This window comes from Melospiza georgiana, chromosome 17 (genome assembly GCF_028018845.1).
Source record: "Melospiza georgiana isolate bMelGeo1 chromosome 17, bMelGeo1.pri, whole genome shotgun sequence".
NCBI classification, from domain to species: Eukaryota; Metazoa; Chordata; class Aves; order Passeriformes; family Passerellidae; genus Melospiza; species Melospiza georgiana.
The window spans coordinates 7407800-7431372 of record NC_080446.1 but is presented as its reverse complement, the minus strand read 5'-3'; the positions used below and the strand labels follow the sequence as shown (position 1 = coordinate 7431372).

The window sequence follows — 23573 nt, the reverse complement described above, 5'->3', positions numbered from 1 at the left end:
GATGTTAAAGCCAGAGAAAGGAGGAAAGGAAATAGCTCCATGAGTTAACCCTTTCCTGCTTGCCTCCAGGATGAGACGTCGGTGAGCAGCGAGGACTTTGATATGAACGACTCCACATGGATCTCAGCTGACCAGCACCTGAACTCCAGCCTGAGCCCCAGCCAGGACGAGAGCATGCGCAGCCCGCAGAACCTGCACAGCCACGAGGACGGTGAGTCCCTCAGCGGGCGGGAAGAGCCCCAGCCTCTGCCACAGGATGTTTTTGTGACTGATTAAACATTAACCAGTCCTTTCTGATCAGGTGTCCCCACCTGTGGGATGGATTTCATATCAGCTCAGAGCTGGCTTCCAGTCCTTCCAATTTAGCCTCTGGGTTCCTGCTCAGCCAGGGCCCTGTCCAGCTCGTAGCTGATGGTCCTTCTGCCTGGAGCTGTCTCCCAGCTCCTCCAGAAAAAGGTCACTAAATCCCCTTCTAAGGGGAGGACTTCGTTCCCCACATCCTCTTCCCAGGTGATGAGGAGAGCGCTGTTAGTTCTGAACACAGGGAGGATGCCAAGGCTTTGCAGCACAGTCACAGGTTTCAGTGTTTGGAAAACTGCACCTTTGACAGGTCTTGCATCCCCCAGGCAAGAAATTGTGAATAATCTGCAGCAGCCACAGCGATGCTGAGCGGGGTGAACTGAACGTGGGTGTCTCCTCCCTCGGGACGGGCGGCTGGAAGGGCTGAAAGCAGCACACGTGGGTTTTTTGAAGAGAGGCAGTGTGTTGTGTCTGTGAAACATGCAAGCTTAAAATACAAGAGCAAGTAAATAAGTGGTAGAAGTACGAGTTCAGGTCAGAGTTCATCACTGTGATGCTTGGGAGGGTTTGGTGGTTGGACTGTTACTGGCTTTTGCTCAGGAGGTTGAATCCCTCATTGTCCCAGCCTGGCTGCTGCTGGGAGGAGCAGAGGAATCAGAGGAACAACTGAGCTGGGTTGGTCCTGCTTTAAGAAAGGGGACTGGAAAACCACTCCTAAAAGAAGAAAAGGCTTTTGTGCTGGCAGGTCTCACTGGGGTGGCTTTTAGCTGGTGGTGTGGCCAGTGGCAGGGATGGTAGACACAGAAGGGACAACAGGGACACTGCTCTCTTCAGTCCCAGGGACAGCAAGGCCAGTGCTCTCTTCAGTCCAGTGGGTTGTGGCACTTCAGTTTCCATTGCAAATCTGCAGTTTTGGGAAACTGCTGGTTTTCCATAGCCAGCCCCAGCCCCAGAGCCAGGCAGCCTTGGTGAGGATGTGAAACCTGACTGCCCAGCACTGCATCCCGGTGGTGGGATGGGCACTTCTGTTTGCCCGGGGCCCCAGGGGGCTGTGTCTTGGCAGGAGGAAGAGTGTTTTGCTGGTGACACAGTTGCTCCCATAGAAGCTTTTGGCTCTTCAAGACTAGGCTGCAGCCTCCACCCCAGCAAGCCCAGCCTCTGATCCCTGAGGCCTGACCAGGTCTCTCTGTATCCCCTGAACTTTGCCATTCTCCCTCTGGGACATTTCAGGCTTGTGACTTAGCCCTCACCACTGAATTCCCAAGTCTCATTTACAATCTAGAATGACACAGTTTTGATCCCTTTGCTGAACACTATTATTCAACAGGACAGTAATTTAATAAGGGACTCACGTATTTAGGCAAATCAAGATGTTCTCACTAAATCGAAATCCTCTCTCTCTCTGCGCCCTCTTAGGAATTGCTTCCAATTTTTCATGCCCTGTGGTTTTCCTTCAGAAGCAGGTGTCCTCTTTGGGGCTCTTCTTGGCTCCTTTAATTTCTTTTGTAAGGTTCAGTGATGAGAAATAATGTGGAAATAGTCCCATAGGAATGCAAGTGTCCCTGGTGTCAGCATCAACTGAACTGGGTAGACTTTGGTGGATCAGAAGTGATAGTGTCAAAAAAATAAGCAAGCCAAACCCAGGGTGACAAATGAGACCCATACAAAAAAACCCCAGGAATTGCAATTTTCACCAGGCTGTCACACTTCAGAAGCATTTTGTGGACTGAGATTTTGTGCCTATGGGAATGTCCATGATCTGAATCAGAGCTCTAAATTCAGACTGATGCTGCCTCATGTCAGTCCCTGTGCCAAACCAGTGCTCCCACCCGGGAATGGAGCACACCCAAGAGTGGGGAGGGAAGGAGGACAGTGGAGTGACCCAGGAGGTCAGTGGGTGGTGAAAGGAGAGGAGCATGGAGCAGAGGAGCATGTTGTGAGAGGAAAAGCAGATTGCTGCTGTGGGGAAGGGAACGTGCACAATCAAAGTCTCGACCACTCTTCAGTTTCCTCTTCTCTCAACCTATGAGAGCTCTTTTTTTTTTTGGAAACAAATGTGTTTTCCGGGTTCACACGAGCTTGCTAAGGCTGTGCAAAAAGTGTGAGTAACCAGCCCACATAAGCTGTGGAGCCTTCTTGGAGCCCAGCTGGCTAGGCTGCCAGCACAGAGTGCCTGCACTGGGGCAGCCCAAGTTCGCCCAAGCTGGAAGTTTGCCCACATCTCCTGTGCTCAGTTGTCCCCTGTGCCCTGAGGAGTCCTGCAGAGCTCCAGTCAGTGCTCAAGTGATCCCCACACATCCCCTGCAGCCAGGCTGGGCTCAGCTCCGGGCATCCTGGAGCTGCAGAGGGATCTGGTTGCACACCACGTCCTTCAGCTGGGAGCTTGTTCAGGACTGGATACTCTCTGCCTTCAGGAAAACCTTCTGAGTTACTAAATTGGTCCTGCCTGCTGCTGTTTGACGGGTGTGATGCTTGGAGTGTGTCTGCAGTGAAAGGCTTGCTAAAGTATAAAGTTTTAATGAAGAGTTGCCTAGTAGGAGAGCAGTATCGTCTGACACGCTTGTTAAAAAAGTCCTGTTTAAAGGACCAAAGCACCAGCTCCAGGTCTTTTCAAGGCCTGGGAGTGGCAAGTGCTCTTCTGTGGCACAGAGTAGAGCTGTTTGAAATCCAGAGAGGCGGGAGAGCAGGGAATTGTCATCCCATGCTTTGATAAACAGGTACCTGCTAAATCATCAGAGGCCTAAAAACCAGCTGGGACAAAAGCCAACACTTTCTTTGTCCTGGGTGCCCAGAACCCTTGGCCAAGTACAGTCATGCTACAGCTGGTGTCAGCCCTGGAACTGCAGGGAGAGCAGAATACACCTAAAGGCTTGGGAGGGTCATGGACAGAGCAGGCACTGTCAGGGGAGCTGGGGTCCCTGCTGGGTCAGTGGGCACACGGTGGGATTTAGGACCTGAGCAGGGACACTGAACACACACTCGCTCCTTCCATTTTCCTTTGTTACTCATCCTGCGGGCCCCAGCACGGAAAACATGAAGCTCCAGCTACATCCCTTCCCAGTCGGATGTTGCTCACAGTGTACGTGCCCGCAGGAAGCCGAGGGCTGCCCAAAGCAACAGCAACATCCACACAAACTCTGCTGCTGGAGCAGAGCTATTGTGCTGGACATCCTGCAGGGACACATCTGCGGGGGCCAGCGCACGCTGGGAGCAAAGGGACCTGAATGCTGCTCCATCCTGCTGTATGAGCCCATCTCCAGCCCTGAAGGCATCCCATGCCCATCCCAGCTGAGCATGCTGAGTCTCCCCATCCCATGCTGAGTTCCCAGCAGGTCCCAGGCCCTGGTGCTGTGTTGCCGTGGCAGTTTGAGCTGGACTCTGTCCATCTTCAGAGTCTCTCTGCTTCCACAGGTGAGCACTGCACTAGAAACCTCTCATTTCAGTCTGGTGTTAGGGGTTGAGTGGGGTATCCCACCACAGGGGTGCTGGATATTCCACCCCAGGCCTGCTGGGACTCTGCCAAAGTGCAATGTCCTTGAAAGTAAAGCAGGAGTCAGACCCCAAACCTCAGTGTGTGACATGGCAAAGTGCTTGAACTCATATAGAAGAGCCTCTGTCTTGCCCACTGACAGGATCCACCTTGCCTTGTCCCTGTACATCCTGCTCCACTGCCCAGGAGCAGCGCTCAGCCCACAGGCAGGGCTTGCTGCTCCCCAGCCTCTTTTGAAGAGCAGAGAAACCTCCTGGGTGTATGGTGTGCTTAGTCTGTGTAGGGGACATGGGGTTGTTCATGGCACCATGTTGGACTGATCCCCTTGTGCTGAGATCCCCACGTGCCGTCCTCGCTTGACTGGCAGCGTCCCCGCTGAGTCTGTTCTGCCCGGAGCAGCAGTGGCTAATCCAGACCTTGGAGAAAGGACTTTCTTAACCTACTTAACTGTGAAGGCACACGCTTCTTGGGGGCATCCCTTGAGGCAGCTGGCTGGGGAGGCTTCTGAGTGTTGGGGACATTCCTCAGGAGTGCTGCAAGGAGGGACCTCAAGGACATGTGGGCAAGCATTATTTCCAGATTCTGTCCCAGGGGCTGGCAAGGCTTGTCACTCCCCAGGACACCTTGCCCTGGGATGTCAGGGATGGCAGAGATGTGCCAGCACAGCAGTCTCTCTGCTGGTATGGCACATGTCCCACAGCTCTGGGTGACACTGCTGGCACTTGATGAGATGCCCACGATGTGCTGCTCATCACCAGAACCACCAGTCTAGTAGAGCTTTCTGAGGAGGAGCAGCCTGTTGCCAAGTGTTGATCAAAAGCCAGGCTCCATCCCCAAGTGTTGTCCAACTCCACAGCTGCACTTCTGACAGCTGGCACCCAACTGTGGGGCAGTGGTGCCCACCTCACTGTGCCCTCACAGGGTCACTGCTGCAGCACTGGGTGTCACACAGCTCCCAGCCAGCCTTGCCCTGCTCCAGGTGAATACAAACGCCCTTTGTAAGCCACAGGGGAGCCCAGCAGACCATGGTTAGGTGTCTGATGGCTGGCTAGTGCAGGAGATGGCCTGTGGGTCCCAAGACACTTGCTTAGCCCAAGTTGCAAAATCCTTACTCTTTCCAGGGCTTCTTGTGCCAGTGTTGAATTTTGGCTCTCTAAAGCCTTAGCTCTGAACAAGACTAGCACCAGCAGCCGGGCCTCGCTACAGCTGGACACAGCCTTATCTCATTTTCATTAGGGATATATTTCCTCTTTCTCCAGGGTGTCCCCATGCCGTGCTGGCTCCGCAGCAGGAGTCAACAAAGGTGTACCTGCCTCGCCTGAGCGGTCTGGGCTGGTGACTCCATTCCCGTCACCTCTTCCAGGGCTGCATCTGCTCCCCCTGAGCTAAGGCCCTGGCCTGTGATAAACACCCTCCTTTTGGTGTCCTTTGAAAGTTGTCCTTGCCTGCTGCCAGGCTGGGAAGTGCAGCAGGGATGCTGTGAGGCTGTGGTGGCTTTCCCAGCCTGGCACACTGAGCTCAGCTCCAGCTCTCTCATGGCTGCTGCAGGCACTGCCCAGTCAGTCCTGCTGGTGCATGGAGCAGGGTTTTGGGGGTCTGTTCCTTAATCTGGAGCAGAGAGGATCACCAGGCTATGGACAGTCAGCCCCACCTGTGCTCCTCCCTTCCTTCCCAAACTGAGTACCCCCAACCAGAGAGGTGAGTGGAAACAGCAGAGTGAGCCCCACAGTGCTAAAGGACAGTCCCTAAATGATTGGGGGAGCACAGCAGGGTCTCTCTTCTAGTGGTAGGTCTGTGTTGGAGGCACCAGCTTGGCACAAATCCAGCCCAAACCCACCAAACTCGTTTGTTTGGCGTGGGGAGAGGCAGTGCCCAGGCAGCATGGGGCCACGGCATGTCCCCTCCCTGCAGCAGGATCCGGGTGGCTGCCAGCAGCGGTGCCACAAGGAGAGGCTTGGTCTGTGCCACCTCCTTCCTCAGTGTGAGCAAGGGCCAGCTCCTTGCTCGAGCATTCCTTGAGCTGCAAGGTGGCTGGAGGAGCAGCAGTGGGAGGGAAGGAGCAGTGTTTGGGAGGAGAAGGGAAAACCGAGGGACAGAGAGCGTTTGTGACAAGGCTGCTCTGTGCGGCGGGAGCTGATGAGCTTTGGTGCTTGGGAAAACGTCCAGCACGGGGCTGGCGCGGTGAGGTCCCGGTGCCGGAGGGAGCTGCTCCCTCGGGCCGGGCAGTGGAGCCGGGGGGAGATGGCACCGGGGGGCACCTTTCATGGCAGGGGACAGGGAGGCGGCCGCACAGCGCTGCCTTGTCCGGCCCAGCTCTCCCTGCAGACAGGCATTGTGTCCAGCCCTGCCAGATGTCTGGCTCGTCAAGGGCTCTGGTCGAGGCAGGGACCCAGGGAGGGAGCGTGGAGGGTGGAGGGTGGACACTTTGTCTGGGACATAACGAGGTTTGCCTTAGCGAAGGAAGACAGGAAATAGAGCGTCTTAACTGGAACCTGGCCAGCCCCAGTGCACTGCGGCCCTCAGCCACGTTGCTTTTTTTCTTTCTTATGCATCTTGGAGGCAAACGCTGGGCAGGACCTGGAGAAAATGGGCTTCGTGCTCTGACTGTGTGAGCAGTGCAGGGCCAGGGCCTCTCCACCACCCAGTCCTGGGTGCAGGATCCCTGCAGTGGTGCTCCCTTGCCCCTAATGAGTGTGGCTCTAACACCCAGCACTGGCTCCCCCCACAGGGCCCCCATTCCCACTCAGTCTCTAATTTGTATTAAGTATCCCTTCCTCACAGGCTTTCCTCCTCCCCTTCTTCTCCCTTCTTGTCTCTTTTGTGAGTGAATAATTTATGGCACTTTTCATCTTCCTGGCTGTTGTTCCAGGCGGGCGGCGGTGGGATGCTCTATGCCCTCCTGACGGCCACTCCCAGGCTGGGTGTGCAGCTCCATCCTTTTCCGGTGCCATGGCTGGCTGGAAATGGGACAGACCCACCCACGAGCCACAGGAAGACTCAGGTGTGGCAGAACCACTGCCATCACCCATGGAACCATAGCAGGCAGGGCAATGGCTGGTGGATCCATGACGGCCCATGAGGCACCAAGGGTCACTGGTGGGACCTGGCATGGCTGTGACACCCACAACCGCCCAGGCAGGTGGGCAGCAGCCAAGGGAGGGCTGCTCCAAGGCCGGCCAGGGGTCCCTTGGCAGCAGGATGTGGGCAGAGCCGGGTGGACCCCGGCCCAGTGCATGGTGCGGGGCTGCGGCGAGGTTTCCGTGGGCCGCTGGCTCTTACATAAGCTCATTGTTTCCTGAGTCAAAAGAGGTTTTGTCTCCGCTCTGGAGATGTGACAGGAGGAGGAACAATTTGCCCCATTCATCTTTAACTCTGCTCTGGAGAGTGGTGCGGTGGCCTGCGCCGGCAGAGACGTTAAACCCAACCACTTCCCCGCCATAAAATCTCCCGGGGAGCAGGTGTTGGAAATCGCCCCTTCCCCTCCTGATCTCCTCAAATCCAGCGCCACAGAAATCAAGGATAATCCAGCAGCCTCTTCAAAATGAAAACGCTGAGCCCTGATTAATTCATTTAATAAGTGACTGATCCCCTCCTCCCCCAGCACCGCGGCCCAAGAAGCCATTTTGCTTCTTGCTCTCCTGGGCTGATGCCGGGGAGATGCCGGGGCTGCAGCAGAGGCACCAGGCTGCTCCCCCACAGCCACCTCACCAGCCTCACCACGTGTCTTGTCGTGCTCTCTGCAGAGGGGCCAAAGAGGGCAGCACTCCATGGACCTCAGGGCCAGCTGATTCTGTTGGGCTCTCCAGCCTCACCTCTCCTGCACAGTGCCAGGGGCTGCTCCACCTCCGTGCAGCCCAAGGAGCCCCAGCTCGAGGGGATTAAGCAGGAGAACGAAATAGTCCCGTTTTCCAACCGAAAGATCAAACCGGTTAGAAGTGACATTGTTTTTGCAGTTCCATCTGCTTCAATTAGGGCACGGGGGTGGAGCAGGGGGGCTCCCAATTATCCTCATTAGAGGGGCTCCTCGTGCAGCCAAGCTCCAGCCGTGAGCAGGGAGCTCACCAGGCTCGTGCTGGTTGATAATGAATATATTCATGGCTGCACAGCCTGGCCTTGCTCGCCTGCTGCTGCTGGAGCCCGGCTCCTGACATGTGCTTTGGGCACTGCTGGGAGATGAGGAAAACCTCTTCAAGCTCAGGAGCTTGGTGGGTTTTGCTGAAATGGAGTGTGGTCAACACAGCCCCACCACTGCTCAGAGTCCTGACGCAGCTGCCAAAGCAAGGCAGGAGCCTAAATGGTCCCAGCACCCAGGGTGGGAATGCTCCTGCTCCCTCTCCCACAGGTCCCGCTCCCCAGCTCCTCTCAGGAATGGCTGTGGGCTGGAGATAACCCAGTGAGGCTGCCCAGGGAGCAGCTTCATCCCCATCCCCATCCTCATCCCCATCCCTGGCCCATCCACCCCAACAAGGAGACTGCAGTTCCCTCCTGAGCTCATCTGCATTTTTAAGCTGGTTGAGGCCATTCTCACTTGGACCCAAGCATTCACCAATTTGAATTTGTGACCATTTCTCTGCTCACAATAGTGAGATTAACCCACCACTTTGTGTGTGGAACTTCTGTTAGAGCATAACATGTAAAAATACAGAAATAAGAAAATATCTGTAGCTCGTGGGTTAAAAAACCTCTTTATTTACATACATCCATCCTCGTATAAACTAAATTGTTCTTTTAGTAGGTGCTGGCTACTGATATTAGATTCCCATTTCATTTCCTTATCCCACCTGGCAGGTTCCTAGAGACGTCTTCCTCTTTGTTTGCAATGTCTTTTGCCTGTAGCAAACCCAGGGTTCGTAAATGCAGCAGCATCGGGTGGAAACCTGACATGCAGCTGCTGCTGTGTGTGTTTTGTGTGACACAAAAGAAAACCTGAGACGTGGAGGAATCAGGGCGGTCCAGGTGTCACCCCCAGGATCCTGTCTGGTGTCAGCAGCCACTGCAGGACTGTCCCTGCCTGCAGGAATGGGGGGCCAGACCTGGGGGCTGTGAGGAGGCTGGAGGTGGATGGGCAAGGGCAGAGTGGGATGCCCAGGGGGAGTGGGGGTAGTTAAGGCAGACTGGGGATGTCTGGGGTTGCTCATAGCATGCTGAGGATGCTTTCATCCCTGCAGGGGTGCCCACAGGAGGTTGGGGATGCCCAGGACAGGTTTGGGGACGCTCAGGGCACCTGCACATTGTTCTCCCAGGTGACCAGAGAGGCAAACGCCTCTCTTGGTGCCCTTGCCTGGCAGGGATTTTGTGCCATGGTGGGCCCCCAGTCCTGTTGGTGCAGGCAGCCATGCCAGGGGAGCTGAGGGAGGAGGTCCCTACCATCATCCTGGCCACGGCGCCGATTGGCCCAGCACTGTTGCTGTGGCTGTGCCCGGGCCGATGGCGGGGCCTGGCCTACAGCTCGTGCCTCCGTGCTTGGGAATAATTCTCCTTAATCCTTCCGAGAGGCATCGCTGGATGAGACTGGAGCCTCCCTCTGGGAGCCCCATCTCCCCTGGCGCAGAGAGCAGTGCTGGGGGAGGGACAGCCGCCATCCTGGGCAGGGAGGCCTCTGTGCCCCCGGCCACCTGCCCGCTCCTGCTGGGGCCACAGCCAAGCCAGCACTGCTCCTGCACCCGTGCCAAGGGACACCAAAACCTTGGGGGGCTCAGCACCAGACCAGTGCCCTGGGCCAAGAGGGGTGTGGGGGGCAGAGGTGGCAGTGCCCCCAACATCCTGCCCCTCCAGATGCTGCAGGAACCTGTGGACGTGGTCTGGGATGCAGCCCCACCATTGCATACACTTTGATAGGAGAATGAAGCTGGTTTTGGAGAGCTGGCTTGGAGGGTGGGCCTGCATAAGTGCTTCCTGCTGAGCCCCTCTGGAGCCCCGCACTCCCTGGCACAGAGAGCTGGCACCCAGGGCTTTTGCCAGGACCCAGCCCCGTGGTGGGGCGGGTGACGCCTGCCACCGGCCCGGAGCACTCAGCACACAAACACCACCCCGGGATTAGGTCAGCTCTGGTCATCGCTCAGACGAATAAGTGGATCAGCACAAGGGAAAGGAGGGGGAGGGAGCTCTGCTGAGCGGGGAGCTCCAGTAGGCCCCTTTTAATTTAGGGGCTCATGGGGCCAGGAGCCGCCTTGGCGCAGGCGCGAGGCCAGGCAGGGAGCGCTGCCGGGGTGACTGGGGACACGCGGCGGCAGCCCTGGCTGGCCCCACAGTCGGCCGGGATGCCCCAGTGTCCTCAAGTGTGTTTATTTTAAGGGATACAAAGTCCTGGGCCACCGCAGGGTCACCTCAGCACTCACCCAGCCTGGCAGGAAAGTTTCCCGCAGGTGCTGGCACGGGGAGGAGGAGGAGGAGGGTGGATGGCAGCAGCTGGGCACCATCCCGCCGCCCTGCTCCCGCACACCTTTGGACCTGGCGCCCATGTGCCAGCAGCCATCGGCCGGGGCTGCGGCCGCCCCAGAGCCCCGGCCCATTGTCCCAGGGTGGCCGGGCCGGGCGTGGGGACTGGGGACGGCCATCTGCTCCTCGCTGCCGACAGCTTCTTTGTTCACCGCCCGGCGCACGCTGGCGCAGGAAGCGGCTCCCACGTGCTTCGCCCTTTCCCTCTCGCAGAGGCACCTAATGAAATAAAGGATTTAGTGCGGCGAGGGGGAGGGAAGGGAACAGGCTGAGCAGTTTGAAATGTCGTGCCTGGCCCCAGGGCAGGGCTCCCTGGCCAGGTGCAGGCAGGGTGGGTGCAGGCAGTGCTGGGCTCTCTGCCACTGCTGGGCTCTTCTTGGGGAGACGCCACGGTGGGAGCAGGCACAGGCAGGGGGATGGTGTCAGGGCCTGGGGTGTGAATGAATGCAGCCAAGATCTGTGCACTGGGTGTGTGTGGCACTGCCATTGCCAGGGCCCTGACCTGTTGGTGTGGTGGGGAAAAGGCCTTGCATGTGCTGTGGGGATGGCTCTAGGGCATGTGGAAACTGGGAACAGGAGTGTAGGGTGTAGGTCACTTAGGCTTTGAGTGAGACAGGAAGGACATCATGCAGCCCCTGTCCCCTCCCTGCAGCAGCATGCCAAGGAGGAGCCTTGCTGGGTGGTGCTAGCTGTGAGCAGAGCTCCTAATGCTGCTTCCAGGCAGCATGGATTCAGGGTTTTCCCACCCAAGTGAGCCTGTCCTTGTGTGTCATCCCCATGGCCCAGCACTCTGCAGAGCTGCATGTTCCTTAACCACCAGTGCTGGAACTTGTCACTTCCCATTGCACCCAGCCCCAAACTGGGCCAGGAGGATGGCAGGGGACCTGGCAGGGAGAGGCAGTGCCCCTTTCTCCTCCCTGCAATGCAAACAGAAACTGAAAAGGACCAAATTCCAAAGTTCTTATTCAAGCCTAGGCACCATGGACGAGGGCGGAGGCGTTGGGACTGTCACCTGCAGAGGGATGGGTGGCTCGGGCATGGGGCATGGCAACACCTGGTGTGCTTTGAGAGATGAGGGAATGACAATGACCTTGCAGGAATGGACACCAGCACCTGCTGCATCCCAGGGCCCAAAGTGCAGCAGTGCCAGCCTGACTCCCAGTGGCAACTCAGCCACCAAGTGAGCCCAGGACGTAGGGTGCCAAGGGGGTGACACACATTGTTCCTTGCAGATGACTCCTCGTCAGAGAGCTGCAGCGGGAATGGCTCCTCCACCCTGAACCCCTCCACCTCCAGCAGCACGCAGGGCGACAGCGCCTTCCCCGAAATGAACGGCAATGGCACCGCAGCCCCCATGGACTTCACTGCCTCTGCTGAGGACCAGCCCATCAACCTCTGTGACAAGCTCACCCCTGCCCACATCACCCCCTCCTACCAGTCTGACAGCTGCAGTGCCGACGGGTTGCGCAGCAGGGTCAAGTACGGGGTGAAGACCACAGCAGAGGTACGGCCTGGGATGCTCTGGGAGAGCCAGGGACAGCCCCACAGCCCATCTGCCCCAGGGCTGGGCACTGCAGTGGGCTCACCTCCCCCGACCAGCTGTGCCACAGCCACCATGTGACAAAGAGCCCATTCATGCTGGATCAGGCAGTGTTTGCCACAGGATCAGGCAGAGCCATGGCCCCACCAGCCAGAGCTGTCATGGGGCCACCAAGTTATCACAGGCTGGCTGAGGCCACCATGCTCCCCCCTACCCAAAGCAGGCAGAGGTGACACACCTGGCCATGGGTTCATCTCCCTGGGTTGCAGGGGAGGGGTCAGACATAGTGAGACAAGGAGAAAGGGCAGGTGCATGGGGTGAGAGCTGCTGGTTGTAACCCCTGTCTCCTCTCAGTCCCCGCCGTACAGCTCTGGCAGCTATGACTCCATCAAGACAGAGGTGAGCGGCTGCCCCGAGGACCTGACTGTCGGCAGGGCCCCCACAGCTGATGAAGATGATGATGACCATGATGACCATGAAGACAATGATAAGATCAATGACTCGGAGGGGATGGACCCAGAGAGGCTAAAGGCCTTCAATGTAAGGAGAGCTCCACAGGGAGGGTGAGCCCGCCTGCCTTCCGTCTCAGGGTTCCCACCATTCCCACCATTCGTCTCTTCTCTATTTGCAGATGTTCGTGCGCCTTTTTGTGGACGAGAACCTGGACAGGATGGTTCCCATCTCCAAGCAGCCCAAGGAGAAGATCCAGGCCATCATCGAGTCCTGCAGCCGGCAGTTCCCCGAGTTCCAGGAGCGGGCGCGCAAGCGCATCCGCACCTACCTCAAGTCCTGCCGCCGCATGAAGAAGAACGGGATGGAGATGGTGAGTGGCCACCCCAGTGCCCTGCCCTCAGTCCCAGTGCCCAGAGCAGCACATCCCTGAGCAGCCCCTCTGCTTGTGTCCCTGCAGACCAGGCCCACGCCGCCCCACCTGACCTCAGCCATGGCAGAGAACATCCTGGCCGCCGCCTGTGAGAGCGAAACGCGGAAAGCAGCCAAGAGGATGCGGCTGGAGATCTACCAGACCTCGCAGGTACAGTGCTGGCAGCTGGGGGTGGGCGGGAAACAGAGCTGGCAGTGTCCCATGGTGGGGTCAGAAGTCTTTCTGAAAGTCTGAGGGGCTGCAGAGCAGAGCCCTGTGGTGTGTCCTGAGGCCAGTGGGGATGGGAATGCTGGTTTGGATTGGGCACACTGCAGCTGCAGGACACCAGGCATCTCTGCACTGTCCATCCTGCTGGCCACAGAGGACAGCCAGGCTCCTCGCTGGAGCAGGTCTGTGTTTCCCCTGTGCAGGACGAACCGATCGCCCTAGACAAGCAGCACTCCAGAGACTCCACAGCCATCACCCACTCCTCCTACTCACTGCCAGCTTCATCTTACTCCCAAGACCCAGTCTACATCAATGGAAGCCTGAACTACAGCTACCGTGGCTACGGGTCCCTGGGGGGCAGCCTGCAGCCCCCCACATCCCTCCAGACGGGCAACCACAGTAATGGTGAGTGGCTGTGCCAGGGGCAGGGGGAGCCCACCCTGGCATCACCCCAGTGCACCTGGGGCTCCTGGCATCCCCAGTGTGGGGTTGAGCTGGTTACTGGAGGAGAAACATGGGCTGCTCCCAGAGCTCCCAGTCCTGGCAGCGCCTCTCCCACCGCTGCACAGAGCTGCTCCAAAATCTCCTCTTGTCCCTTCTCTCTGGTGGCTCTGCTCACGTCATCAGCAGGTGGTTAATTGTTGAACTGCACTTGGAAGGACGGTTTGGGTCGCACTGGTGGAGGGAAGGAGTGTCACTTAAAAAAAAAAAGGAGAATTCATACCAGATTCTCTGTTAATTATTAACAGGGGCGGGCGCATATCACTGCCCTGATCTCCTGCTGGTATGAGCAGTTCTGCTCTCGGGGATGGGGACAGGGTGGGGGGCACAGCCACAGCTCAGGAGGGCTCTGAGGGGCTGAGACTGCCTGGGGGCAGCTGAGAAAACAGGGCTGATGCTGCAGGGCAGTAAGGTGGAAGGGGAGAGTAGGCAGAGCTTGAGATTAGGAACAAGTGAACAGAGCAGAGTATCCTGGAGCAGGGTACACAGGAAGGCTCTGAGGTACCTGGTGACTCGCCCACACCTGGAGCAGGAGGTGTGGGATGAGGCCAAGTGCTCCCTCTGGCTCTGTCCTGCAGCAGTGCTGGCAGGAGGGGCTGGATCCCTTGCCAGTCCTTGCCCAGTCCTCCTGCAATCCCTGGGTTGCCATTGCCTGTCCTGGTGCACTCTGGTCTCCAGCCCCAGCCCACCCCGACGGGAGCCAGGATTTGGAAGGATGTGATTTCCGGAGGCCTGAGAGATGCCTGTCTGGGATTAACTCTTATCATCCCTTCCTAATGCTTCTTAACCCTGAATAAAGATCCTGTCCCGGCCTCCAGCTGCTGAGACCTAATCCTCACAGCAATGGTTCCTCCCCAGAGCAGCACAGCCACCCGGTCCCCACTGCCAGGCACCCTCCTTGGGCTCCTCCATGTGAGACAGTGAACGTGCAGGACGGTCCCTGAGCAGCCCCAGGAGGAGCACACAGCCCCTGGGTGCAGCACCCAGCAGCACCTCGCCTTCTTTCTTTCTAGGGGATTTTTAAACCTCTGATTTGCAGTTGTCTTTTTCCCAAGCTCTTGCCCAGTCCTTGAGAGGGAAGAGCGCTCTGCAAGGAGCTGCATCTTCTCCTCCCTCTGAGCAGAGGCCCCGCAGGGCTTTGCTGCCCAGAAGTGTCTTCACCCTCCATCCCCCACCTCAGGCAATTGTTGCTCAAGCCCACATCCCTGCTCCCAGCTCCTTCCCCCTTGGTGAGCTGGGAAACAAGCTCAGGCTCAGTTTACTGCTGCCTTTTCTGCCCAGTGAAATTGCTTTCGCATGAGAGCCTCCTCCTTCTCCTCCTCCTCCTCCTCCTTCTCCTCCTTCTCCTCCTCCTCCCCCACTTTGAAGCTCTGGCTCTCTTGGCATGGAACACTTCTGCTGGTGCTGCTCCTCCCGCAGCTCCAGCATTGCTTTCCTTGAATGCTTTCCATTCTGCCTGGGGCAATGAGCTTCCCTCCCTGCCACCATCACCAGTGCCACCCAGCTGCACTCAGGGCAGCTCAATTCTCCCATCCTGGTTTGCAAACAGCCACAACACCCAGTCCTTGCTCCGTGTCCCTGGTGTCCCATGGCTGTCAGGCCACCCAGCAGGGGCTCAGCCATCCCAAAGCCTTTCTCCAGCATCACCAACTGCTCCATCAGCCTGCAGCACTTCAGCCCAGGGATCAGTTCAGTGTCTCCTTCCCTCCAGGCTGCAGCCTCAACAGCCTCCTCTTTCTGACTACTATCACATCTCTAGTGCATCTCTTGGCACTTCTTTCCTCATTTCCAATTGGTTGTGTGTTTCTTACTCTTTGTTTTGCTTCTCTTAGTCCAACATGAAGCTAAGTCCACTTTTTCTCCTGCCTTTCTTTCTGGGTCACTCATCAAGATAAACCAGGGAAGCACAACCCATGTGGGATATTACTGCCCATATGCAGAGGGAAAACCAGAACCTTGAAGGTGATTTTGATGGTGCAGGTGCCAACATGAGCTGGCTTACCTCCCAGCAGACCCTCTCTTCACAGAGCTGTGAGCCAGGCTGCAGGACAGGATTTTTGTCATATTGGCTCTGAGGCCTCTTTATAGAATTGCAGAATTGTTTGGTTTGGAAGAAGCCTTGAAGTTGACTTCACTCCAACCCCCTGCCACAGGCAGGGACACTTTCCACTAGAGCAGATTGCTCCAAGCCCTGTCCAACCTGGCCTTGAACATTTCCAGGGATGGGGCAGCCACAGCTTCTCTGGGCAACCTGTGCCAGAAACTCACCAATCTCACAGAGAATAATTTCTTCCCAGTATCCCATCTAAGCCTTCCCTCTGTGAGGGTGAAACCATTGCCCCTTGTTCTGTCATTCCATGCCCTGGTCCAAAGTCTCTCCCCAGCTCTCTTGGAGCCCCTTTAGGTACTGAAAGGAGCTCTGAGGTCTCTGTAGAGGCTGAACAACCCCAATTCCCTCAGCCTGTCCCTCTAGCAGAGATGCTCCAACCTTTTTATTATCTCTGTGGGCTCCTCTGGACCTGTGTTCCTGTTGCAGAGGCAGTGAGTGGCTGCTCTGGTGTCTGAGAGGGATCAGGAGCTCCTCACGTTATCCAGGCACTGTGGGAACCTTCCAAGCGCTGCAGAGGTCTGGAATCACAGCAGGATGGGGAGTGTTGCTGTGCCTGAGCCTCCCTCTCCCTTTTCCTTGGCAGGTCCGACGGATCTCAGCATGAAAGGTGGGGCCTCCAGCACAGCTGCGTCCAACAGCACCAGCCGGGGCATGCAGGCGGCGCAGCTCAGCCCCACGGAGATCAGCGCCGTGCGGCAGCTCATCGCCGGCTACCGGGAGTCGGCGGCGTTCCTGCTCCGCTCTGCAGACGAACTGGAAAACCTCATTTTACAGCAGAACTGACTCCCCGTGTCCTCATCGCTCCTCGGTCGACGAGACAATTTGTACCTGCTAGAGAGAGGCTCCCAGCGGTGTCCTGCTCAGGACCAGCATCGTCCTCCCGCCGCGTGGTGGGCACACGTAGTTTTAGAAGGTGGGATCCTAAAGACCTGTTTTCTTTTACACTCCAAGCACCTGGGACTTCAGGCACAAGGACATGTTTTGGAACCGTACCAACAGCCGTGCCTCCAGCCGACCAGAAGCCAACCCTGCAGCTTGGAAGGATGTGGGACTTTGAAGGGCAGAAGGGAGCCTGGGGAGGTTTGGGGCTGCAGATGTATTTAGAATAACCTTTGTGGACCCAAATGTTAGATTCCCATCCCTGGATAATTTCCAAGTCTTAGGTGAGCTGAATCACATATTTATTGAGAAATGGACCCTCCTCTCCCCTTAGTAATTTATTTTTCTGAAAATGGATTCTTTTGAGTTTGTACAGATTGCCAGTTTTTTGTCTGTCTGATCAGAAGGAATTTATTCCTGTGAAATAACACATTCCATATCACTACACTACTAATTTCCAGGCAGCTCTGCCTGTTTCTCTGGTGAACCCTTGTCCCACAGGGAGCAAGTTTGCCATCCAGCCCTTGACATCGAGGCTGCTCAGCCTCCAGTGAGCGTAGGTGGGAGCTGAACAGCAGCGCAAGCGTCCTGCTTAGGCCTTTGTTCTAAGAGGTCCCGTAGCAGCAGTGGGGTCTGAACCTCCCGCAGAGACTCGGCAAGCTCAGCAGACCTCCGGCTGGAAGGACATCTCACACTCATTAAACTCATTGCAGATAAGAGAAGGAAGGAAGAAAGGAAGGAGATACCTGAGAAACACTGTCTTGCGGTCACCATCCGTACTCTACCTCACACTCCATTGTGGGCTTCTTCCAGGACTGGCAGCGCCGGTGCTGGGGGTCAGCGGGTGCTGCAGACATGGGGATCGTGCCGAGGAGGCTGGAACCTCCGGCTGGGTCCGGCTGCGCCCGGCCGTGCTCCGCTCCGTCTGCAGCCAGCGCCGGGGAGCGCGGGGCCGAACCGCCCGGTGCCGCGGGTGTGAGGCTGGGCAGCCCCAGGGCTCAGCCCAGAGCTCAGCTGGAGTGGTGACCGCCCGCTTCTAGGCAGCATTGAGCAGCAGAACTGACAAAGTCCTCTCCGGGGCCCAGGATCCTTCCCCCTCCCTGCTCACAGTCCTGGAACAAGCCCACGGTTCCCAAAGTGTGGAAGAACCGTAGTCCAATGACCATTCTGCCCTGTTTCCACCCCCCCACGACGATGCACTTCGTTTTGCTCAGTGCAATACCTACTGCCAGTGCTGCTAACCCAGGAACCTCGCTCCGGCCAGGGGTGCTGAGCCCAGCCCAGCCTTGCAACGTGCTCTGGAGCTGTGCAGAGACCAGCGAGGGTCCCGCTGCTCCCTGTCCCCCGCAGCCCCCCCAACCTGGCTGAAGTCCACACCATGAGATAGAAATCTGATAAGTGTAAAGCTGTTTTGTAGGTAGGAACTTTCTTGGTTTGGAGTCAGTTTTTATCTTATTTTTTGGCCACTTGGAGCCAGCGGCCGGGGGCTGCAGCTCCAGGGGTCAATGCTGGTGGCACAGGCTTGAGCAGCCGCTGGTCCGGCCAGGAGTGGGCCCGGGCAGTTCCCCTGTACCCTCTGTACCCTATGATGATCCACACACTGGAAGAAAAATAAAACTTTACCCTGCTGTTAGTCTCAGAACAGAAAAAGCTGCTGGCTCCTGAGGCAAGGTGTGCCTGGCCCCACAGCAGAAGGGATCAACATTGCATTGACTGTTTTCCCCAAACCTTAAACTTTCCGTAGCATTTGGAGAAAAGGGACCCAGCCCCTCGCCGCGGGGTGCAGCTGAGGGATCAGTGCAGAGACAAGGTGATGGTGGCTCTTAGACCTGACCCGATGCTGGAGCCTGGAGCATCGTGGCCACCCCCATCCCCTCCTGCCGAGCGTGGGGAGGGTGCCCTGGGCACGCCAGCCCCCAGCCAGGGCTCAGACTCAACGCTTTCCCCAGCACTTCAGAAGCCTGCTTGGTTTGTCCACTGCATCCTCCCATACTTGGAATTTATGTAAATATTTATTTTTGTGTGAATACCATGAAGTAACAAACCTTTGACAAAATCTGTAACTGCAGCCATTTGTGAAAGTCTTACCGTTCAGGCAGGAGAGGCAGAGACAATCGCTGTCCCGGGATTCTCCCTCTCCGTGGTCCCCCAGCCACGCCGGTGCCTCCCTCCTCGGCAGAGGCAGAGGAACCTTTAGCCATAAGTTTGCCATCAGTTTGTACTGAAACAGAGGTAACCCGGGGGCACATGGACAGACCACCAACAGCCACAGTTGGGTTAAGTTTTATTTATCCAAGTCATTCCTGATCACCTCTGAACCTGTCTCGGCACACGTGGAAGTTCAGGAGCTCTCACTCGTGGTCAAACTGCTGTAGAGGACACCGAGGCCGCGTCGTGAGGAGGGTGCCCAACACCACCCTGTCCCAGCACCTGATTCATACCTGCAGCTGAATGGTACAGACTCAGATTCCCAAAGCCCTGGTGACAGCCACATCTGGGACAAGTTTTAAAACAAACGGGATTGACTCCGAATTTCTGTCAGGGATCTTTTTATTTTTCTTTCCCCTTCTTTTTTTTTTCTCTTCTTTTTTTTTTTTTAATTTTTTTTTTTGGTGAGCCACAGCGTTCTGGTTCCTTTGGCATGAGCTCCACAGACATCTCCATGCTCTGCAGCTGCTCCGTGCTCCACCGTGGCTCTCCCTGTGCTCCAGGACTGTTCACAGCCACATTCCTGCGCTCTCACTGGGCAGGACGGGGTCAGGAATTGCTAGTCCAGGTTCTCATCAAGAAGGAACGAGCAGGAGCAGAATACACCGGCTTTCCAGATATCTGAGAGGTGGAAGGAGAATGCTGGGTTAGCAAATGGTCTGGATGGTCTTGGGTTTGGTTAAGAAAAGCTGATCACTGGTCGAAAAAAAGAGATTTTTTTTTTTTTTTTTTTAAATTTTTTTTTTTATTTCAACACACCCACCCTGCCCTGGATGTGCGGTTCCCATGACGCTGTTTCTCCATGGGAGAGCGTTCCCGGGGTTGTGAGCAGATGTAACTTGTACCTCCCCGATCCCAAGGGCCACTTCCCTGCCGGAGCGGCCGTCGGATTTAGTACCAGTTAATGAAAAAAAAAAAAATGCTGCTTTGAACTCAGAGGGTTAATATACTTTTGATTTGTAATTTTTTGTAAAACTTTTTACAAGGTAGCATAGTATTTCACCAGACACCAACTACAATCCGTCCATGGTCTGATTTTTATATAATTTAGTGGTGCTTTAGAAACTTTTGTTCGGTTGTTTCGGAGCTGCACAGCTCAGTTCTTCGCCTGTATCTACCTAAGACCAATGTGAACCTTTGTATTTTTGCTCCTAATTTTGGACTCAGTGAAAGTGTACTGTTTACATGTACAGAACTCCCGACCCCGTGTGTTCTGCCAGACCTGCTGTTGAAGAGGAAGCTGCCCCTCACCCAGTTCATCTGCTTAACCCAGCCACAGCCTCACCCACCCACGCCACGCGCCCGCCCCAGGGACACCCCACCCAACCCACGCGCCCTTTAAGCAATTTTGGGTTTTGCACAAGCTGCTGTATTTTATTTCCCCCCAGTAGTTTTATCGATTGGCTGCAATTCCAATCGGGAGCTGATCCGGGGCTCTGAAGCACCAGATCTGGGCAGTGCTGCTGCCTCCTCATCCTCCTCAGCACACAGTGCTGCCCGTAGGGTCCAGCTGATGTAGGGGAGCAGGGGGAAACACTCCTGAGCAGAATTGGGAATACTTTAGGGAAGGGGTGAGCTCACCCAAGCCACTGCTGGCTTGGGGTGGAGGTGGGAGCGCGGTCCCACGGGAGGCTCCCAGCGAGGCAGAAGAGGCTCTTTGGGAAGCTGCTGCTTCCCCGAGGGCTCAGACAGAAAGCGTATGGCACTTAATCCAGCTTCTAAGGTGACACTTTATTGCTTAATCAATTGATTCCTTTGGAAATGATATTTTTGCAGATAGGCACCTATGCAACTTCATGTGGCTCTTAAGCAGATGAGCACTTCCTCCTCAACGAGCTTGATAAGAGTTATTTGTGTTATATACTGTGGATTTTTCCAGTAAATGTGGCTTAATATTTTAATTCTTAGAATGTGTGTCTATTATATATGTGATGCAACTTAATTCTGTTCTGTTTGTGGAATGATTAGCACAGGCCAACTCCCTGTCCCCTCACTTAACAAAGACCAATGAGCTGTTAATCGAGCTGTTATCTCCATGGTATTACTTGCTAAATGCACTGATTTCATAAGTATGTGGAATCCTTTTTTTTTTTTTCTTTTGAATCTGTATATCATATATAAGACTGAATCTACTTAATAAACACTGTATAACAAAAAGGGCTTTCTCCTCCACTGTCCTGGGTGCTGCTGGCCCCAGCGCTGCCCCTCGCCCCAGGCCCTGTGCGAGAGGTTGGTGCCATCAGTCACCAGAGCGGGATCTAAATTTAGGTGTTTAAAGGAAGACAAAAAAACCAAACCAAACCATCTCTCATTCCTGTTGACATAAGCTGTGCTTTCCATTCCGTAACAGACAGCGTGGGTACCAGAGAGAGCAGTGGCAGCACTCGCAAAGGGGGCAAGGCACCAGTTTTATGCTTAACTTATATTTTGACAAAATTAATTTTGTGAAGTGTCTGGTTTTTGTGAGAAAAAAAAAGAAAAAAGAAAAAAAAAAAAAGTTTTCATTGAAGTTTGTGCAAAGTTCTCCCTCATGGAAAATACTGATTTTTCGTTATCAGCTTTATTCACTAAGTATAATAAACCTTTGCATCCATAAATGTTCCTCTTCAAGCGCTGTATAGATACCATCTCCTGGTTTGATCATCAGGACACCCAGAGGGTCCAAGGGGTTTGCAGCTTCCATGGAAATGAGGCTGCCGAGGGTGTGGGGATGCTGGCTGGGCAGAGGGGTGGGCTGCTGCCCCTTGCTGGGATTTGCTATGAAGCGAGGCCAGGAGGACCCACCTGAGTGTTTGTGCTTGTAAAGGATCACCTGGGACAGCACATCCCAAACGGAGCACCCACAGAATTCATTCATGTCTGGCAGCACAGCACCAGCAGCCCTGTGTCCCTCACACCATCGGGTCTGTGACTGAGTCTCTGGCTGAGCTTTGCTTCCAGCTTTCCAAGGGAGCAGGGGAGAGGGCTGGGCACAGGGATAAGCAGTGCCAGGCCACACCAGCTGCAAACCAGTTGGCATCACCTGCTGAGGGTTCCACAGCCCCCTGGCCAGACTGATCCAGGATGGCCCCACCAAGCACGGCAGAGCCAGAGCCAAACAGCAGCCGGGCCAAGAGAGGAAAATCTGTTACTTGGCACACAAATATCACAGAGAGAGAAAAAAGGAAAAAAGCGTATTGCTCTGTGAAATTCTGACGTTAATGGCTTTTGCTCTTGAAACCCCCATGCTCCCCTATTCCAGAGGTAGCTAATCCTGCTGCCATCACCCTCCTTCCCAGTAAAACAGGGAAGGATTAAATACTGAGTTTCAAACTTGGCTAAGTTGGCTTAGCCAAGCTTGGCTAAGTAACAACTCCACTCATTTTCTGCATTCTCTGTATTTAGCTTATTTAAATTATCCAGGTATTCTGTGTGCAGACAGCCTGCCAGAGTCAGAACATTAATGAATGACCAAAAACCACAGAAGTCTTTTTTCACCCCAAATGCTGGTGCTGGACCATCTGCTGCTCCAGCCCCAGCTCGTGTGTGAGGCCATGGCTGCAGTTCTGCAATGGCTGTGGAATGCCAGGGAGTCAGGCATTGTGTCACCACAGGATCTCAGCACTCCCACAGCCCCAGGCAAGAGATCCCTGCTCACCCTGCAGAACCCAAACACACAACATCATAATTCATGTTATTTCCTTACTGCCCAAAAAAGAGAAAGGACTTGGCCATAAAGTGAGTTTCCAAGTAGTTTCAATAAACTGTAATTGGTATCACATTTATGCTCTTGAGAAACATTTTTAGATCCATTTATCCAACAGTGACTGCAGTACCAGCAGGACCTGCCCTGACACGGGGAAATGCCTCAGTGCTGCTGCCCACAGGCATCACCCCAGCAGGGCAGGGAGCCCCTGTGACTGTGGGGGGCCCTGCAGGGTCCCACAGCCCCCCGTGGCTCTCAGAGCCTCCAGGGTGTCCATTCCCCAGGAGCTACACAGCATCTCTGCAGGAGCTGCACCACCTTCAGTGCTCTCTAAGTGCATAAAACCAGATTTAACAAAGCCAAGCAGCAACACAGCCCCTCCCCTCCATGACTTGAGCAGAGCTCTGGAACAGCTGCACTTAAAAGAGGGGAAAGGAAAAGCCACATTGCCTTAGAATGGAGGAGGATTTCAGAAAAAGGACTGAAACCACACAAGCAGATTTTACAGTGTTTATTTTTCCAATAGCACAAGGGACAGACACGAGCAGGCCCCCCCGAGGGCTCTGCCCCCCAGACCAGTCCGAGCTGAACACTGCAGTGGCCCCCAGGAGGCAGAGCCAGCCCCCTGCTCCACTCCCCATCTTTGGTAAGCAGGTTCCACACCTCTGCTCGCCCCCAGGGCACCGCAGCCCTGCCCAGGCCGGGGCACCGGGCTCTCCTTCTCGTGGCATGAGGCTGGTGGATGCATTGAGGATAAAACCATCTCAGGGACTGAACTTGTTCCACCCCTCGCGATTGTGGCTGAAAGAGGAACTTGCACGGCTGAAAGAAAGTGCATGGTGAAGGGAGGTAGGATGGAGCTGGAAAAGGGACGAGAAGAAAAAACTGAAAATAAACTCCCTAAAATTCTTGCTACTGCCCGCTTGAATAAGCCAGCGGCTTCTCCCCCTCGCTGAAGCAATTAACTGTTGATTAGGAATTGCTCCAGAGAGGAGGAGAATTGCAGTTTTGCTCTCCCTCTCTGGATGCACGTGGATGTTCATTCACCTCCCTGCAGTGCAGGTACAGCCATGCCCTGGGAGCTCAGGTGCAGCAACAACTGGCAAGAGCATAAATGAGCAATGGGGGAGTTGAGCTTGGCTCAGCAAATCCCACCTGGTCATCCTTGAGCCTGCACAGCACAGTCCACCCAGGCTGCAGGGGAGGCTGTGGGAACCAAGACCCCAGCGTGGTGAGCCTCATGTCAGGCGAGACGGAATACGGTGGCTCTGACAATAACTAACACCACTTTAATGCAATACTGCTGTAGAGCCTGGAAATCCAAGGAAAAAA

The 23573-nt window shown here is 55.5% G+C and overlaps 1 protein-coding gene across 3 annotated transcripts in view; it reads left to right on the top strand.

The window, feature by feature from the left end:
* NOL4L (nucleolar protein 4 like) overlaps positions 1–19292 on the top strand; it is a 61819-nt gene extending 42527 nt beyond the window's left edge. For all 3 annotated transcript variants that reach the window (XM_058036274.1, XM_058036276.1, XM_058036275.1), the window contains 7 exons: positions 70–211; positions 11461–11732; positions 12123–12308; positions 12400–12591; positions 12679–12801; positions 13062–13263; positions 16053–19292. In XM_058036274.1, the coding sequence (XP_057892257.1) occupies positions 70–211; positions 11461–11732; positions 12123–12308; positions 12400–12591; positions 12679–12801; positions 13062–13263; positions 16053–16252 (1317 nt within the window). In that variant the 3' untranslated portion in view covers positions 16253–19292. The remainder of the gene's footprint in view (positions 1–69; positions 212–11460; positions 11733–12122; positions 12309–12399; positions 12592–12678; positions 12802–13061; positions 13264–16052) is intronic.
* Positions 19293–23573: the final 4281 nt, after the last annotated feature.